Source organism: Monodelphis domestica, chromosome 2, assembly GCF_027887165.1.
Source record: "Monodelphis domestica isolate mMonDom1 chromosome 2, mMonDom1.pri, whole genome shotgun sequence".
Lineage (NCBI taxonomy): Eukaryota > Metazoa > Chordata > Mammalia > Didelphimorphia > Didelphidae > Monodelphis > Monodelphis domestica.
In genome coordinates this window covers 399743225-399762705 of record NC_077228.1, presented here as the reverse complement: position 1 = coordinate 399762705, position 19481 = coordinate 399743225, and the positions used below count along the sequence as shown (strand labels likewise).

Here is a 19481-nt window from a genome sequence, read left to right as displayed (position 1 = left end):
TTGAGATTGTTATGGTTTCATATCCAATCTTTTTGTGTGTGTTCTACCATTAAACTCTCCCCCCCCAAAAAATTAAAAGTTAAGTCATTGATGGGGTTGGGAGTGGGCAAAATATGAATATTGGTAGACTACTTCCTGCTCCTAGTGATGAGACACTTAAATTCCTAGTTTTTAAAGATTTAATTATAGGTATGAAATGAAATATGAAAAGAGGTCCAAATATAATTTAATCACATTTAAGAATTATTTCTAGTTCAAGAAAGTCTATATTTTAATCTCCTAAACTGTTTATAATTTGGTCATCTCAAATATATACATTTGCAAAATCCCGTGGGAAACAGTTCTTGGTAACAAAAAAAGGAAAAGGAGATTGATTATAGGAAAGATATAATTTATTACTTTTAAATTATACCACAATTATGCCAGAATCACATTTGTATTTTAGCTAGACATTTTAATCAGCTAGAAACGAGAAAAAAAGAATTACTAATTGGTATAATTAAGCATGGAAGCATTAATTCAATTAAGAAGGCACAAACATCATTAACCAAATTATACCCCACAAAAATCTAAATCCAAAACACCAAATGACACAGGAAGTTTTTAGTGATGTCCAAGCTCATTGCTGAAATAACTTTTTCCTATGAAATGAATTTGGATGATCTAATAACTTTTTGAAAAAATGTCTCCATTTCCCGAGGAGTCAAATTCTTGTCTTTAATTATACGTTCCAAGAAAGCATTTACTAGTTTCCTTAATTTTTGAGACTTCATTAAAATTCTGAAGAGAGTCAAAGATTTCTGATCTGGGGGAAAAAAAGAGATGGAAATGTAAAATTCATGAATTACTTAAAATATATATTTTAGATTAAATTGATTTTAGCATCAATATTAAAAGTTCAGATATAATCTGATTTTGAAGATGCTAATTTCTTTTAATTTATTTATTCTTGTATATTCATTGTTTATTTTTATTTATATAAAACTTTTTGGAAGGCTCTTCTTTCAGTGAAAAAATTTTGACTACTGATTATGGAAAAGAAGTGAAAAAGCACATAGGACATGGGAACATACTACAACATATAACCAATGAAGACCTTTGAAGGATAGGCATACACTAGGAACAACATCCATTGTTTTCCACAACAAAGCTTAGTTTTTCCCCAAGAGGGGGAAAATCTGTCTCTATCACCTGATTAGCCCTTGACTCTATGGGTACAGCTGCCTAATCACCTATAGAGCATAAATAGTACCATCCACCATATCCAAAGTTCTCCTATTGCTTGATAAATGTCTGAAGATGCTATGAGTCACAACATCCTGTCCTTCTGATCAAATACATTTATATGTCAGGATGAGGAGGGCTGTGTCCAGAGAAGCTAAGTATCACTGTTTTCTTATTTTATATCCTTGCTGTATTAGGTCAAAAATAAATTTGCTTTTGTTAACCACTTAATAACTTGTGAGTTTTAAGTCTTATCATCATCAAATCTTAATTAACAGGGTTCTGCTGTTAATCTGATATTACTAACACATAGGTAGGGAACACAAGTAGCAAAGACAACTCATAACTGCAGAACTATAGGGCTTCCATGTCCTTTCTCTCTCTCTGGAGAGCCCTTAAGAAGTTTATCATGGAGCACCATCATCAGAAAGAGAAGAGTTGGCTCCATGGCTTGGTTGGCATCTCACAAGCCATGATGTTTCAGATGGATGAGTAGCTTGGATGAATTTTCTCCTTGAAGTTCCTGGCATTTCTGCTGTTTAGGCCAATACAATGCTCACTTACACTGTGCATAGTGCTCATTTGCTGAGGTATGACTTCAGTTGGCATGGCTAAAATTGGATTATACCAGGCAGGGTGCTTGGTCCCCTAGTATGCTCATTGGAGAATATGGTATCTCAGGCCAGACTGATAAAATCCCTGGGCTTGGTCTTCAGTAAGCAGCTGCAGTTTCTATCACCACTAGTCTCTAGTTTTATTGGCTGCTGTAGCTGTAGCTTTTGTTCAAGCATTTCAGTTGTGTCTGACTTTTTGGGACTTTGGAGTTTTCCTGACAAAGATTGTTATTTTCTTCTCAGGCTCATTTTACAGATGAGAAATTGAGGTACACAGAGTTAAGTGACTTGCCCAGGGTTACACAGCTAGTAAGTACAGTAAGTACCAAAGAAAAGATTTAAACTCATAAAGGTAAGTTTTCCTGATTCTAATCATGGTGCCCTATCCGCTGTGCTACCTAGCTGGCCCTTACTTGAACTTATCATTCTCTTTTCAGATAGAGTACTTTGGGGCTCTCTCAGAAAGGCCAGAGATCTTTAACATAAAATTAAAAAGAATTCTCTGCTTTGTCACACCCTCATCATTGAGGTTTATGCTCTCTGAATCAAGAAGCAGAGGAGGTTTAATCTCTTCTGTTTGACAATTCTTTCTGGCTCAGAGCTGTGTAGCTTCAACTTTGTTATATTTTCCTGCTAGCTACATATGATTCCTATTTCCAAACAATTTATGTTTTTGGGCAAGTTAATTGTCTTTGCTGGCTTTTTCCTTACCTTCTTTCCAAAGGGTAGAATGCTTCATTTATATCTCTAACTTCCCATTTACATTTCTCTCTATTTCTCTCTCTGTCTGGGGCTCCTTATTTCCATTTCTAATTTAACTTTATTGAAAACTGGATAGACCTTACACAAATAATGAAAGCATGTCAACACAGAGGCCTTGTAGTTCTGGGGTTATGAGTTGCTTTGGTCACTTGTGTTCCTTATCAAATTATGCCTCAATAACACTGGTCTGTAAATTTGTGCCCACTGTCTTCCTCTTCATTCTAAATAGTTGTGAATTTGAGGGAGAGTGTGTCCAGTTTAAGGTTTGGATACTACTGTTCTTGTTACTTGAATTACAACATAACTAAAAAGAAAAATACATTAAATGCCTCATTTTATAGATGAGGAAACTGAGGCAGGCAGATTAAGTGATGTGCCCAAGATCACACACCTAATAATCACTCGTTTCTAGGTAATGCAGACTCAAAATGAAGAATTATATATACACATATATATTTATTTTAATTTATTTTGTATATCAAAATAAATAAAAAAATATATATATATATCAATTTGAAGCTCAGTTCAAACTCAGGTCTTCCTGACTCCAGGCCCAGTGTTCTATGAATTAGGTCACCTCTCTGTGTCTATCTAGAATATTCAAAATACTATCTTTTTTATAAATTTCATTAGAAATCCATAAGTTTTGGGTCTTTGCATTTATTTCTAATTTACCATAAAAAAAACTCTCATTTAGAATAGATTTTGCTATTAAATGGCAGAAAACTAAATAAGTAGGAGAGACTGTCTAATTCTTCTTTTCATTTTAAGAAAAAAATTGAAGAACAAGTATAGAGCAGATTTAAATTTGTAGGATTTCCTTTCCTTTTGCTTGCTGTTCAGTCATTTTTCAGTTGTTTCCAAATCTTCATGATGCCCTTGGGGGATTTCTTGGCAAAGATACTGGATTGTTTGACATTTTCCTCTCCAGCTCATTTTACAGATGAGGAAATTGAGGCAAACAAGGTAAATGACTTGCCTAGAATCACATGGCTAGTAAGTGACTCAGACCAGATTTGAACTCTGGAAGCTGAGTTCTTTATGAGTCCAGGCCAAGTGTTCTATTCACTGTGTCATTTAGCTGCCTGCTTTCCTTTCCTGGAGCCCTTTAAAATGGACTAATTTGTCTGAGTGAAGAGTTTCTATCTATAATGAATAGAATATCATTGAATCAGAGATAGAAATGATTTCATATTACAGATTTGTAAGCTCAGGCTTGGAGAACTTGATCAACTTATCCCAGATACCACAGATTGTAAGAGGGAAGAGCCAGGAGTTGAACTTATGTGCTCTGATTCCAAATCTCATTTTCTACCCCCAAGCCTGTGCCACTCAGCTTCTCTATACTCCCTACACATACGGACCTTATGCTCCAATTATTGAAAGTGTCAGTAATATTTTTTTTCATTATCACTACCTCCATCTTTACCGATCACTTTCCCACTCCCATTCCCATGATTTAGTAGTTAACCTTCATGAATAAGACAAAAACCACCAATATTTGTTTACCAACCTATTGGTGATGAGGTTCTTTCTACTTACGCAGACTCTCAGATGCCAGACCCAAAATCTGCCTCCAGGTCCATAATCTGAAGCCTTTGTGGCTTGTTAGAACCTTGCTAGTCAGCTCTAGGGAATGGCCAACATAGCACTGGACACTCTTTTGTCACTTTCAAGCCAGGATGAAAAATCAAAGTGAGACTTAAGTAGAAGAATCCATGACATTTATGCTCCCACTACTTACTTGAAAAGGTATCCACTTTGTCTAGAAAACCAAGATAATACACAATTTTATTCTGGGAAGCTGTAAAATCCTTAATCAAGGGGGCCTTGTCATTTTCCTGAAGCATTCTTGGGGGCAGAGTCTTCTGGAATTCATAAGTTTTGTTCAAGGATGTTTCAAAGAGCATTGCCGCAATGTAATGCACAGCAGTTACCCAACTTTTTGCAAAATCTGCTTCTGGTTTGGGGAAAATTTTATATCTAAAAGAAAACAGTAAAAAGTTATCATTTGGAATTAGAGACTTAAACACCTATCTTCTCTCGTTTTCCCAAACTATGATTTGTTTTTTCCTCCCATTTTACTAAGTATTTATTGTGATTTCATTCCCACCATTTCTTTGATGTTATTTAAAAAGCAATCCTCCCTTTTAGCCCCCATTTTGGGGGATGGTTCAAATAGGAACATTTCTTTCTTAAGCTTTTGAGCAGACACTTCACATTATTGGTATAGACCTCTGATAACAAGGCCCAATAAAAAAATATGCTCTTCTATGTAAACTTACCTGGGTCTTCATCTTAACACAAGATTTTTTTAATGTCTTGATTTTTAAGCACACTCCTTATGCTAATTTCTTCCAACCCTATGAAACCTCAAATTCTATTCTCAGTCTCAGTTTACTCTTTAAAATAATATATATGTATATATATTCATTTGTTTGTCACATTAAAATTCTCAGGTAACTTCCTCCCTCCTTCTCCTCCTCCCATTAGAGAAGGCATAATATGACAAAAAAGATATTTGTATATATAAAAACTATGTCTTACTTATTTGTATTTATCAGTTCTTTTTTCTGGAAGTAGACACACGTAATTCTTCAAACAATATTTCTCTTGTGGTGTATAATGTTCTCTTATATTAAAAAAAATAGCCCTTACTTTCCATTTTAGCATCAATCCCATTTATTAGATCCAAGGCAAAAGAGTGGAAAGGGCTAGGCAAGGAACAGGTGACTTGCCCAGGATCAAAGTTAGGAAATGTCTAAGGCCAGAGTTGAATGCAGACCTCCCTCTCTAAGCCTAGTTTTCAATCTACTGATCATCCCCTATAAGGTTCTCTTGGTTCTGTTCATTTTCTTTTCATAATTTTATGTAGACCTTTCCATGTTTTTTTTAATTAACCTCATCTTAACAGAAAACCTCATCTCCTTTCTTACTAATTTAACCCCTTTTATGCAAGGATTTTGAGGTACTGAATCACAAACTTCCTCATTTTCTGACTTTAAAATTTCCCTGCATTGAAATTTGATCTCTGACACACTAGCTGTGTGACTCCTGACTAGTCACTTAAATTCTAGACCAGTGATGGTGAACCATTTAGAGAGGAGTGCCCTGCCTCACCTCCCAGACTGAGTATCATGCCCACCCCACCCAGAGACCACTTACCATGCCCTTCCTCCATACCAAGTTCCAGGCATTTCCTGAACCCCACAGTTATCTCACATAGAGGAAGAAGGAAGTGGTTCCATTGGGCTGCTGGGAGGAGGGGTAGGTTAAGTGAGGAATGTCCTCAGCAAATGTAGAGAGAGGGAGGGGAGTAGCCCAAGTGCTCTGCTCCCCTCCAGCTAGGCCACCTGTGAGCTCCCCACCTTACCCCCTGTGTACTCCCATTGGCTGCTGGGCAGAGGGACTGGATGTGAAAAATGTCATCAGGCTCAGTGGAGATGGGGAGGGAAGCAGTTCCACCAGAGTCCCTCTGTCTTTCTAATAATGAACTCATGGGTGGGGTAGAATGGGGAGGGAGGGTGGCTGAGTGCTGACAGAGAGGGCTCTGCATACCATCTTTGGCATTTATGTCATAGGTTCACTATCACTGCTTTAGATGTTCCAGACAACTCAGTATAAATTGCAAAGCAAGAAGACAAATTACATTTGTAGAGGGGATTCCTTATACCAAGGAAATCTCAGGTTTGTTTTATTGTGTTTTAAAACCCTTAGCTTCTGTCTTAAAATCAGTACTAGGTATTAGTTCCAAGGCAGAAAAGTGGCACAGGCTAGGCAGTTGGAGTCAAGAGACTTGCCCAAGGTCACACAAATAGGAAGTGTCTGAGGACAGATTTGAACCTAGGACCTCCCAACTCCAGGTCTGGCATTCTATGCACTGTGTTACCTAGCTGCCATTTAAATCTCTTTTTAAAAAACAGCTCTCTTTACAGAGAGGGTTGATTTATTATGTATCTATTATTTATTAGCTCTTTCTCTGGAGGAAGATATACACAAAATATTTTTCAAATGGTTTTTCTCTTGCTGTGTATAATGTTCTCTCTCTCCCTTTTTAATTCTTACTTTCCATTTTAGGAACAATACCATGCATCACTTGTGATCACTCGTAATCTCAGACACTATAAATTTGAAAATTACTTCACTCAGGGAATTCCACGTAGCTTTACTTAGAAGCCAACTTTATCCCATGACATTCCTGTGTTTTCTGAACTGAGTCAGCATGCAATGGGACAGAATATGATACTTGAAATCAGAGGACTGAGTTTGAATCCCAGTTTTACCATTTACTCTGTATGACCTTGGGAAAGTCACAACCTTTCTGTGACTCAATTTTCTCATCTTTAAAATGCTAAGATTCCTAGAACAGAGTAAAGTACATATCTGCTGTTCTGTTTGCCATTATTAAGGATGCTGTTTGTGAAACCACAAAAGATGAGTTTGTATTCTAACGCTTTTATTTATCTGTAAAAGTTGGTCATTTTATCCATTTGTGCAATAGTTCATAGAACATGAAGTTTCAAAGAAAAAAGGCAAAATCAATTAATCTTTAAATATTGATAATGAAAAAATTAAATGGTAATATTGGACTACATGACCACAAAGGTCCCTTTTAGCACCAGAGCCATAGTGGCAAACCTATGGCACACATGCCAGGGAGGCACCCAGAACCTTCTTTGTGGGCACATGCACTAATCACCCCAGTACAGAGTTCACCAGAGTTCGCTACTAGGAAGCCAGAAGGAGGTGAGACTGGGGTGCTCCCCTTCTGCTCTCCACAGGCACCTGAGGACATCACCCATTCCACTAAAGGTTTACCATCACTGTTCTACAGTATAAAGAGAGGCAGCATACCCTAGCCATGTTGGAGAATCAATGGCACATGTGCCAGAGGGACCTTTACCTCTCCCCTCTCCACATGCACCTGAGGGCATTTCTCTCATCACCCACCCCTCTGTCCCACAGCCCAATTGGAGTGCTTCCTCCCTCCTTATCTGGGATAGGGTGGGGGGCTCACATGTGGTGTGAGGGTGCAGTTATGGCACTCATCTCTAAAAGGTTCCCCATCACTGCTCTAGAGCTATAGACCTAATTATAATATTCTGTTTTGAATTCTTTTTCTAAAAATCCCTTAACTTCTTTCTTAAAATGAATACTCAGAATAGGTTTCAAGGTAGAGGAGTGATAAGAGCTAAGCAATACAGGTTGTGACAATAATTTGTGATATCCTCTCTTGGTCACTTTTTTTGGTCACCTTTTTTTGATGGTAATACAATCCACACTAATTTTCCAATCATTCAAATCTTTTACTCGTTCAGATATATGAAGTCTTAGCCTGTTCGTGCTTTCAGAAGCATATTATTTCCCAGAGAGGTTTCTTCTATCTCTTTTTGGTCTGGTCTACCTGTATCACCATCTTTGTCTTTACTGTTATGGTCATTTCTTCAGGGACTAAGTTGCCAGAGTCCAAATGTAGTATTTCTACTTAGTGTTAGTGATGCTATTTTGTCATAGAAATGTTAACAACTCTATTCTCCAAATGGTGATGAAATAATAAATGGTCATTTATGGAAGACTCTCCAGAAAAGTGAAATAGGATAAGATTAAAACTTTTCTTAGGCATCATGGATTTCAGTAAAAATGGATTAATTCTTACCCATCACCTAAATTTTCTGCAATCACGTCAATGGTTGCATCATGTACATCCCATAAGTATTTCAGCAAGTCTTCCAAGCTTTCAGAAGGTTCTTTCATTCGCTTTGAGGAGGGAGAAAATTATTTTAATATTTAAGCAAAAATGAGGAAGCAAGAAAGATCAGCAGGACATAGGATTTAAAATGAGAGGAAAACACTTTTTTAGGGTAAATGCATCTGGAAGAAACGAATTAAGGACAGTTTCCAAAATTTAGTATGTCTTGTTTCTCAAGGCAGCTAGATGGCACTGTGGATAAAGTCATCTATGGGCCTGAAGTCAGAAAAAAAAAAAAAACCAAGCAAACCCTGAATCTGGCATTTGCTAGTCCTATGACCTTGAACAAGTCACTTAAACTGTTTGTTTCAGTTTACTCAACTATAAAAGGTGTTGGGGAGGATAATAATAGCAACATCTTTACAGAGCATTTGTGAGAATTAGATGAGATAGTATTTATAAAGCACTTAGTATAGTGCCTGGCATATAGTAATATCATGGTGCTTAATAAATGCTTATTTTCTTCATTACTTGCCTCCTCAAGTTGTCCAAGATTAAATCACATTTTTTTTTGCCAAAAAATCACTTATTTTTAAACTTTCTTTAAAAATTCATGAGGAATAAAACACAAAAGAACAAATAATTTCATGTTGATCACATCAAAATGAAGCAGACTATCTATCAAAACATAAGCTTGTTACTTCAATACCAAATATTGGCCATTTCTAACTTCTACCCTGACACCCTTTTTATGGATATTTCATGTCTGGATTGGACTGCCACGTATTAATTTAACCAACATCTATAGGATCTCTGATGACAATAGTTAGAATAAGCAACTCTGCCCTGCTAGGGAAGATTCCCTGATTACATATCACAGTAATTGGGCACCAAGTTAACCAGAATATCGAGTTATCCAGAATATCCCATTATGCAGCTATATTTGTTAACTTCATAACTAAAGTGCATCTTTAATGTGGTTGAGGGTAAAGAATCATGATGGTTGTCTGGTTCCTCAAAAGCAGGTTAGGAATTGATGAAGACTATTGAATTGTTCAAGAGCCCAAGCAAAGCATGTGACAATATGGTATCACTCAGAAGACAGGGATTCTACACTCCTTTATAAAGATGTCATTTTATTCCTGTATAATTTGAAACCAGCAAGAAAAATATCTCTGAGGTACCACCTCACACCTAGCTGATTGGCTAACTTGACAGCAATGGAAAGTAATGAATATTGGAGGGAATTTGGCAAAGTTAGGACATTAATGCATTGCTGGTGGAGTTGTGAATTGATCCAACCATTCTGGAGGGCAATTTGGAACTATACCCAAAGGGTGCTAAAAGACTATCTGCCCTTTGATCCAGCCATAGCACTGCTGGGTTTGTACCCCAAAGAGATCATAAGTAAAAAGACTTGTACAAAAGTATTTATAGACACGGTCTTTGTGGTGGCAAAAAACAAAACAAAACAAAACAAAACTGGAAAATGAAGGGATACCCTTCAATTGGGAAATGGCTGAAGAAATGGTGCTATATGTTGTTGATGGGATACTATTGTGCTCAAAGGAATAATGAACTGGAGGAATTCCATGTAAAGTGGAAAGACCTCTAGGAACTGATGCAGAGTGAAGGGAGCAGAACCAGGAGAACCTTATACACAGAGACTGATACACAGTGGCACAATTGAATGTAATGGACTTCTCTACTGGCAGCAAAGCAATGATCCAGGACAATTCTGAGGGACTTATGAGAAAGAATGCTAACCACATTCAGAGGAAGAACCGTGGGAGTAGAAACACAGAAGAAAAACAACTGCTTGATCACATGAGTTGAAGGAGATAAGATCTGGCATGTAAATTCTAAATGATCACCCTAATGCAAATATTAATAATATGGAAATAGGTCTTGATCCATGACACATGTAAAACCCAGTGGAATTGTGCATTGGCTATGGGAGGTAGGTGGAGGAGAGGAGAGAAATATCATGAATCATGTAACCATGGAAAAATATTCTAAATTAATTAAATAAAAATTTTAAGATAAAAAAGAAAAAGAAATATCTCAAAAGTAAGAAAGAACTATAACACCTTAACCTAAGTGTAATATTAAAAAAAAATTTAAACCTGATAAAACGTATTCCATTTTGCCATAACATTTGGGAGGAATGACTGACAAGAAGCAACATCATAACAAAAATATTTCTGGTCCTTTAGTGGGGGTGAAAGTATCACTTGGTTTGTAGGGACCTCTATTATTCCAGCTTCAACTGCAGCAAGGAAGGGTAGTGCACAAAGATAGTAATTCGCACCTGTGGAAATAATGCTGAATGTTATTAAAATTAATGTTATTGCTATTGATACAATATCAAAGAGTTAACTATTGCAAAACTTAAATTAATATTCAATTATTATTATTATTATTAATAAATTAGTATTCAATTATCAACTCCAAGTATTCTATTTTATAAGATTTGTTAATAATCACTTGAAGAAAAAATACAAGAACAAAAGTAAAAACCTGAGTAAAGCAAGCTTTTCCAGCCACGGTAGTCAGAAAAGAGAGTTAGGGGTAGGGTCACATTAAACTTTATCTCCAAAACTTAAGGACATAACATGATAACGAAAGTGGCATGCTAGAAGAGAGAGTTCTGGGGTTCAAATTCTAATTATATACCATATAATGAAGGTCTTATGGAAAACTATAGGTGAATTTAGCAAACATAACTATGTAGTAGTGAAACTATGCTATTGGATAATTACTAATAATAAAACAGCAATAATGATCCAATATTATAAACCAGGAAACTCAACATATTCAATTTTTTTTTTATTTCTGAAATAAAGGAAATTAGATTATACATTAAAAAACTATGTAATTCTAGCCCAATATTTCTATATGTCTATATTTCCACTTAGATTTGCTAATTCCACCAAAAATATATTAAAACAATTTGTATTATATTTATTTCTTCCAAAATTTTCTCCTCTTACTGAATTCCTAATCTCAAAAGGATTCCATTTGGGATTATTTCCAACTGCTTCCATTCAGTCTCTCCTTTACTGGATCTTTCTCTATAATTTTTATAATATATTATACATATAATATATTATAATATTTATTCCTCATTCTTATAGTCACTAGCCTCTTCTATACCCTTAAACATTTTTATGCCTAGAGTATCACCAGGAGTAGCTTTTGAATAACTGGAACCTAAGGCAACAATGGCAAAGACCTAAAAGACCAAAGACCTATGGCCATGACTAATCCTTTTAGACTAAATGCCAAAAAGACCAGGGCCTCAAAACTCAGACCTGATACAGAACTGAGTATGTCCTATGGAGATATATATATATATATACATATATATACATATATATGTATATATATATATATTCTCTGGGTGGAATATCTTTTGAGTATACCTCACCCCAATTTATCTTAGAGGTCTAAATAAAATACTGAGCTTGTATGGAATGAGAATTCAATCTGGCCTCTGAGGGATTAGACCTTTGGCTTAAATTTCTACTTTTAACTACTTGGTGTTTGAAGAACAATTTTCTGAGGCATCATCAAAGATCCTCTTAAGATAAAACACCCAAACCTCTTCTTTCTCAGTTTCATGGCTAACAAACCTGTATCTCCTGGTCCTTTAAATCCATGATTTAAACTTTCAGCTTCCTAAAGTAAACAACCCATTTCGCTGTTATTTCAGTATCCTCATACTTACCAGCTCAATCCAAAGCTCTCCAGTTCCTTTCCTTATCTGCTATCCCTCTCTTTTGTATCCTTTGGAATCCTCACTTGGTCTTTAAGAAATAATCTTTCATTTTCAAGTTCTTTTCTTGTGCTCACAGAAACCTGGGTGTCCTAAAAAGATACTCTTCTGGTGCTTATTGCCTTTTCATGTCCCTCAGCAGACAAGGCCAGGAGGAAGAGTGGGTATACTCCTTGTTCCCCACTAGTTGTTACAGATTATACCTCTTACATCATATCTATGCAACCCTTCCCCCTCCTCAGGTGTGCCTGAGGACATTTCTCACATCACCTGCCCCTCTGCCCAGCAGCCTAATGGGAGAACTTTTTCCCTCCCCTTTCTGGGATAAGGTAAGGGGGTTCACATGAGGTGTGAGGGTTGCAGTTTGGGCACTTGGTCTCTAAAAGGTTCACCATCACTGATTTGGAGAATTCATTCCTAGTTGTTATAAACTATTGACCTTCAGGGTACGTTCCTTTCTTTCTCAAGGAATTCAGCACTTGACTCATAGTCTCTCTCCAACATAACTACTAATTGCAGGCTTGAGTATACACAAACTCACACTTTGTATGTATGTATGCATATATGTATTTAATAGTGTTCCTTCCAACATCCTTGACTCCTAAATCGTTCTTTTCATTTCCCATGACATATAGCTTTATTCTGATCATAGCAACTTACAAAAACATCTCTTGGATTTTATTATTCACAACTAAACCATCCCCAAGAATATAAGGTCCTTTTAAAGTTAAATTTTATTTTTAAATTGAATATGAATCTGTTTTTCTTTCCTATCACCTGCCACAGTAGAGGAAAAAAGAAAGCAAATTCTTTAGAATAAATATGCACAGTCAAGCAAAACAATCTTTTTATTGGTCTTCCATATCTGTCTCATTCTTCTTAAAACTATTCTCTGTTCTATCACCCATACTCTAGTCTCATTTTATCACTTGAATCTTTTTTGGAAGAGTTTTTCAGTCATTTTTACTATTCAATCATTTTTATTATTCAGTCATTGACTATTCAGTCATTTTGACTATTAAATTCCTCAAAATAATATTATATATATATATATATATCTTATTCATTACCTTCACTTTCTTTCTACCACTCTCTGGCTCCTTATAATTAGATTTCTGACCCCTGAATTCTACTAAAACCAATAAATTTTTAATTTGTAAATCATGCCTCTTTTTTGCTTCTCATGCTCCTTGATATCTACTGGGTTTTTTTTTGGCATTATCCTCATGGAATGTACCTCCTTCCTCTCCTTCATCTCTGTCTTTCAGAATACTTATTTTCCTACAAGGCGTATTGTAGGGACCATCTCTTCCCTCCTTTCTCTTCTTTCTCAAACTTCCCTAGGGCACTTGTCCCATTTGCTCTCTTGCCCTCATCATTGTCTACCTTATATTATAGTTATAGTTATATTATAGTTATCTGTGTGGACACTACAGCTCATATCCCTATATCTAGACCATAGCTTGTAAGCTTTTTTTAAGGTCAGGGACTATTACATTGTTTCTTTTTAAAATCTCAAATATTGTTTCTTTTTAAGCAGTTAAAGCAATGCCTTGTAGGTGCCAAATATGAGATAAGATTTATAAAGTTCTTTGCTAACTTTAAAGAGCTCTACATGTACATACTATTATTGTTCTTTCTTAAAAAAAAATTTGCTTTCTCTCTTAGAATCAATACAAAGTATCAGTTCCAAGTATCACTTCTGAAGTGAAGTAAGGGCTAGGTAATTGGGGTTAAGTGACTTGCCCAGAGCTACAGAAATAAGAAATGTCTGGTTCTCTACCTACTGAGCAATCTAGCCCTCCCCCCCACCCCCCGCATTGTTCTTAATAAATATTTCTTGACTAGCTTTAAATTGAAAAGCCAAAATGCTTTTCTCCTGGTCACATGTTTCATTTACAATGTTGAGGAGCTTCAAATTATGTCTTGTTACCTTTAGACGTTCTTTGGACTGGTTGGTCAAGAAAAAGAAAGAAAATTCTACTGTTAGAAAAACAAATCTCAAGTTATACTTATTGTCAACTGTCATAACTGAGAATCTGGTGTGATGGCCACAAGATGGTGCTGTAACATAGCCATATGTACCCAGAAAAGAATTTTTTTTTTAAATATGGTAACTTTTTTCCATTTAGATTCTAAACGGAATTGATGCTTAAAAAAAAAAAAGTCTTAAAATGTACTTACGGGCCCACCAGCTGTCCACAGAAATGCACATAGGTTCTCCCTCTCTTCCACAGTCAGTTGCTTTGGTAGGGTCAGCTAATCTGCCTGGAAACAAGAAGAATAAATAGTACTTAAGTTATGTGCTTGGATGACTGGAAAGAGTAATCCTAATCCTTTAGGGGTATTTTTAAAGAAATTAGCAAAAGGCAAGAGTTTTGAGGGAAAATACAATTATTTCAATCTGGATATGTTTAATATAAGAGGTCAAAGAGGTAAAAAATAAGCAGTGGGAAATGTGTGAGGCTAGACAAGTAGTTTTGACAGTCATCTCTCTGCAGGGATGCTAATTGAAATCATGGAAACCAATGAGATCTTCAAATAAAATAGTGTGGAGGGAGGAGAGATGGCCCGGGATATAGTTAGTCTTCAAGGAGCTCCACAGTTAGTGGATGTGACATGGATAAAGTTCTGGCAAAGAAAACAGAAAAGGAATTATTAGAAAGAAGGAACTATAAAGAGTTAAAAGCGTAAGATGAAAAGCAGTGGAGGCATCGAATAAATGGTTATCTCAAAAAGTTTAGCCACAAAAGTGATGTTTGGGATAATAGCTAGTAGGGGTGAAGAGATGAAGTAAGGGTTTTTTGATAGTGGTGGAGAAATGAACCTCCTTCTAGGCAGTAAGTAAACAGCCCCTAGAAAGGGAAAAATTAAGGATTATGATAGAGGAGACTGTCTACTAGAGAAGAAGGCATAGAATGGGTAAAAAGATGGCAAGGATTGGAATTAGGTTAGTGGACATATAAAAAGAGAGAAAGGGACATGATAAATATGAACAATGTAGAGAAGCATGGGAAAATTTACAGGATCCAATCTAGAGTGAGATAATTATATAAATAGAAAGAAAAAATCCAAAGTAAAGCCCGTGTTGCTATAATACTCAAATATTGCCCCGGAAAAAAAGAAATGAGAAAATGTAACTCTCATTCCATTGGAGAGGTAAGAGGTTATGGTTGTTGAAATTTTCACTCTCTTGGAGGCACACAAGAAGGTACTAACTGTTCCAGAAGAGTTACCTCTGGTGCCATGACTCAAAGTAGCTAAGCAAGAGTAGACCTCCATTTACTTACCTCTTCTTCTTCAAGGAAAATTTAGACATTTATGGGGGACAAAGCTTTCAGGGAAAGATAAATCCTAAAGAGGCATTCATAGGAACTCAAGGCTCTTTCTTCTTCTCTGCCTTGCTTGCCCACCCTTCACCCTGACTTCTCCTAAGGAGAAGTTAAATGAAGAAACTAAGAACCAGAAAAATAAAGTGACTTTGTGCAAGGTCATATAAATAGTAAATGGCAGATGTGAGATTTGAACTCCAGTCCCATGCTAGAGTTCAAATATTATAATATCTTTGCAACCATCCCAATTCATACTCATAAAGTTTAGCATTCTTTCCATTGAACTCCCCTAATAGTCTTTTCAATATTCCTTCCTAGAAGCACCTTTACACAGTAATTTTCCCTGGGACAAAATTCCAGTTATAGTTCTGGTAGACAGGGATTTGTAAAAGGGTAAACTTTAAAATGGTCTTCAGGTCTAATTTAGTATTATCAATATTTTTATATATTATAAATACTGTAGTAGCATAAACACAACTATAATGATTTGCTAATGGAATTCTTTTTATGTAGCTGATGTCCTCAATAATTTTAATTAAATTAATGAAGAGGTGGGAGGTTACTTTTTAAAGAATGAGAAATGAGAACTTATTATAGAGAATTGCCAATGTTGTAGCACTCAAACTTGCCCTATACCATTTATCTCATTAATTTTTCAGTGTCACAGTGCTGGCTGCAGTCTAAAACATATCTGCGTAAAGACTGAAAAATATATTTTTGATCTATGAACATACAACAAATATCCCCAGGTAGTCAAAATGATTATTTGAAAATGAGTATCATTTTTAGTTTGACAAGATAAATAGAAGACAAAGTTAATATTGATTTGGCTAACATGTTATATGGGGAGAGGTGCTCCATAAGTTATATTCCTTCGTTTCATATGATCATAATGGGCCTTCTCTTTGAATTTCTGTTTTATAGGATATTGATTTATGACTATTACAACTCTGGATTAGATTCTGATTCACTTATTCTAACCCATTGAGAGGTAAATAGTAACATTTCCTATAAATTTAGAATAGCCAAGTAGAAGTTCTGAAGCACTTGACTAATCACTAAGATTACAGGTCTGTGTTCTTCTAGTCCTATGTAATAAATCAACCTAATGAGTGCTTCTGGGTACACGACAAAGAGAAAGAATGTGAGAGAAAAAGAGCAGATGAATAGAAAAGAAACTAAGGGTAGAGATAGGAAGACTCACAGACTTAAAATACATTAGTGCTGGTAGGGATGCAAGAGATCAATAAATCTGCTATTTACTAGTTGTGACCTGGCTTTCTTTAAGGCTCACCTCAAGTTTCCTCATTTGTAAAAAGAGAAAGTTGGACACAGCAACTTCTAAGATCCCTTTCAGCTCCAAATCTATGATATTAAAGTTCTATTTACCACCTTTCCTGGACATCAAAGTTGTTAGCTGTCTTTGTCCTGTTCTTTAAAGATCCTGTATACACTGACTTGTCTATTTACACAATGTTTCTCTCAGCAGAATGTAAGAATATAGATTGTTTATATATTTTTTTAATCTCCAGAAAATATCTCAGAGACATGTTTACATAGTATTCATTTTATAAAACTGCTTGAACTGAATAAGACGTTGCTCAAATTCCTTAACCTCACTAAACTTGAATGTTCATATCTCTAAAAAGATAAGCTGAAAAAATAAAAATAAATTTAAAAAAGATAAGCTGGGTGATCTCTAAGATCTTAGATGATTTCCAAAGACTTTTCTAGATTTAAAGCTATTGGGTTAGTTTCAGGTGACTAATCCCCTCACTTATAGATGAAAAAAAATGAGGATCAGCAAGATTAAGGGACTTGAAGGTTATACCAATAGTTAGTTTTAAAGCTAAGATTAGAACACAGTTCTGACTCTAGGTATAATATTACATTATACTAAGGAAAGAAAGAAAAATGTGGGTAAGAGAGAGAAAAGGAAGAAGAGGCCATGCCAAGGAGTAGCAGTCCATCAATAACAATTTCAAAAGCCATGCTTTTTTTGTCCTAGAGAATGGCTTATGCACTGAAAAAAATATGACATCTACAAGAATGACTTTGGTCATATATGTAGCAAAAACTCTAAGTGCAAGTATGAGGACTTGAGAAAGAAAATGAGCATAGGGTCAGACTCTTAATAGTTTGGGGGCCTTGAACCAAATGACTAAATTTATCAATGCACAGAGTATATTGCTTAATAAACTGAAAATTTATTCAAGCAGAAATCTTCCCTCTCTAATTCCCCTTTTATTACTCTCCACTCCTTGCAATGCATACCTATAATTTGTCTTTGTGTCATTTCCCCACTCAGAATTTTTCACTGGCTTTCAATTACTTACAGAATTATGGGATTGTGAATTGATCTAGACCTTAGAGGTCATCCAGTCCAATCACTTCATTTATAGAGGGGGAAACAGAGTTTCAGAGAACTTTTATGACTTTCTCAAGATTTTCCAGGTAGTTGGTGAGAATAATGGACTAAAAAAAAAACAGATTCTTTGAAATCAAATCTATCCCACAGTACTATTTGATAGTCAGATTCCTTTGAAGGACACTTAGGAGCCTCCATAATGCCATTCTTTATTCTACAAATTAAACTCTCACTGCCATCCTTATACAAATCAGCATGCCCTGACAAACTAATCTGTTAACTATTCCTGAAAATTCTTCTTCATTCTGTCCTTAGTTCCTGCCTGGGATCCTTTCCACAATTTATTTTCCCTTATCTAAGACCTAGATCTTTCTTCAAGACCTAGCTTCTTGATGTTTTCCATAACATCTCCTTTGAATACATCTATTTTCCATTGTCACTCCCTTCTCTGATGTCAAGAAGGACTCTTTTTGGTGAACAGATGCTGCCTTATGTTTTTGTATTTTTATTTTGGTAAATTTGTCTAATTTTACATTGTATAACCATTTCTTATCTTCTAATATGACTGAAATGCTCTGGTAGGCAGTGTATTATAGCTGAGAGTATAAGGGATGGCAAACTTAGGATTTGCTTACCTCATCTTTAAGATGGTAATAATAAAACTTGCATTTCCTGATTCACGGACTGGTGGTGAGGATCAAATGAGATTGTAGATGAAGCACTTTATAAAGACTACAAGCCATGAATAAAAGTTATTGCTGTTTCTCCATAATAAATTGATTACTAGAAGGTCACCCAGAGACCATTTTCTATAAGGCCTCTTGTATTTAGATAAGGAAATAAATGATTCTGCAGCTTTGTATTTAGATTAGAAGGCACTACAGAGTATGCCTAATGGAAACCCTTAATTTTACAAATGATGAAACTAAGGGCTAAAAGTTATATAGGCAATATGTAACTGAGTCAGTATTTAAACCTGGTGAACTCTCCTCAGATCTAGCACTTGTTGTATCCTCAGCAGTTCTCATAACCTCTCACATGTTATTAACATTCAGTCTTCATCAATCTTCACTGTTGATGACAATGAATCAACGTCATAACCCATTAAGTTTCTTACCTCTTGTTATTTCATAGTTACATTAGAATCATTCAGCTACTAAATAAGATTATTCCTACCTGTTTTAAATTGCCATCCATGTTGTAGAGGTAGTCCAAATAAAATGTTTTTTTCATTATTTTGTGAAAATCTTTCAAAATATTTCTTTGTTGATGTAATTAGGATTTTGTATAAGCTCATTCTTGTAGGATATAGCCATGCATCAATGACATATACTCCATTCACTGCAGTATAGTCACTGAGCTGGCCAGGAATTTCTTCCCAAAGTGGAGGATAAAGATCCTTGGAATTTGAAGTTTCTACTGAAAAAGCAGAAACATAGCCAGCTAAGGCACAAAGCAGGGAAGGTAGCAAGAGCATCATCTCTGGAGACTGGATTTGTTAAACCTGGTAGGAGGTTTATATAAGGATGGATAAGGAAGTGATGATAACCTTTCCCTATCAACCAATCAGATGTCATTTATTATTATTAACTCCATTAATATGCTAGAAATACTAGGGTAGGGAGAAAGAGCATACAATTATGCTCCAGAAACTGTTTTCAAAAGCCAAGATATTTAAAATGTAGTTATTACCAAATAATTTAGAATATACATT

General features: G+C 35.6%; 1 protein-coding gene across 1 annotated transcript; it reads right to left on the bottom strand.

Annotated features, from left to right (window-relative positions):
• Positions 1 to 270: 270 nt before the first annotated feature.
• C2H6orf58 (chromosome 2 C6orf58 homolog) lies at positions 271 to 19247 on the bottom strand. The gene is made up of 6 exons (XM_007484526.3): positions 18944 to 19247; positions 14252 to 14335; positions 10416 to 10600; positions 8257 to 8357; positions 4345 to 4583; positions 271 to 805 (listed from the first exon to the last, which is right to left on the bottom strand). Exons 1-6 carry the CDS (start codon positions 19245 to 19247, stop codon positions 642 to 644), a joined length of 1077 nt encoding a protein of 358 aa, XP_007484588.3. The 3' UTR covers positions 271 to 641.
• Between the last annotated feature and the right edge of the window lie 234 nt (positions 19248 to 19481).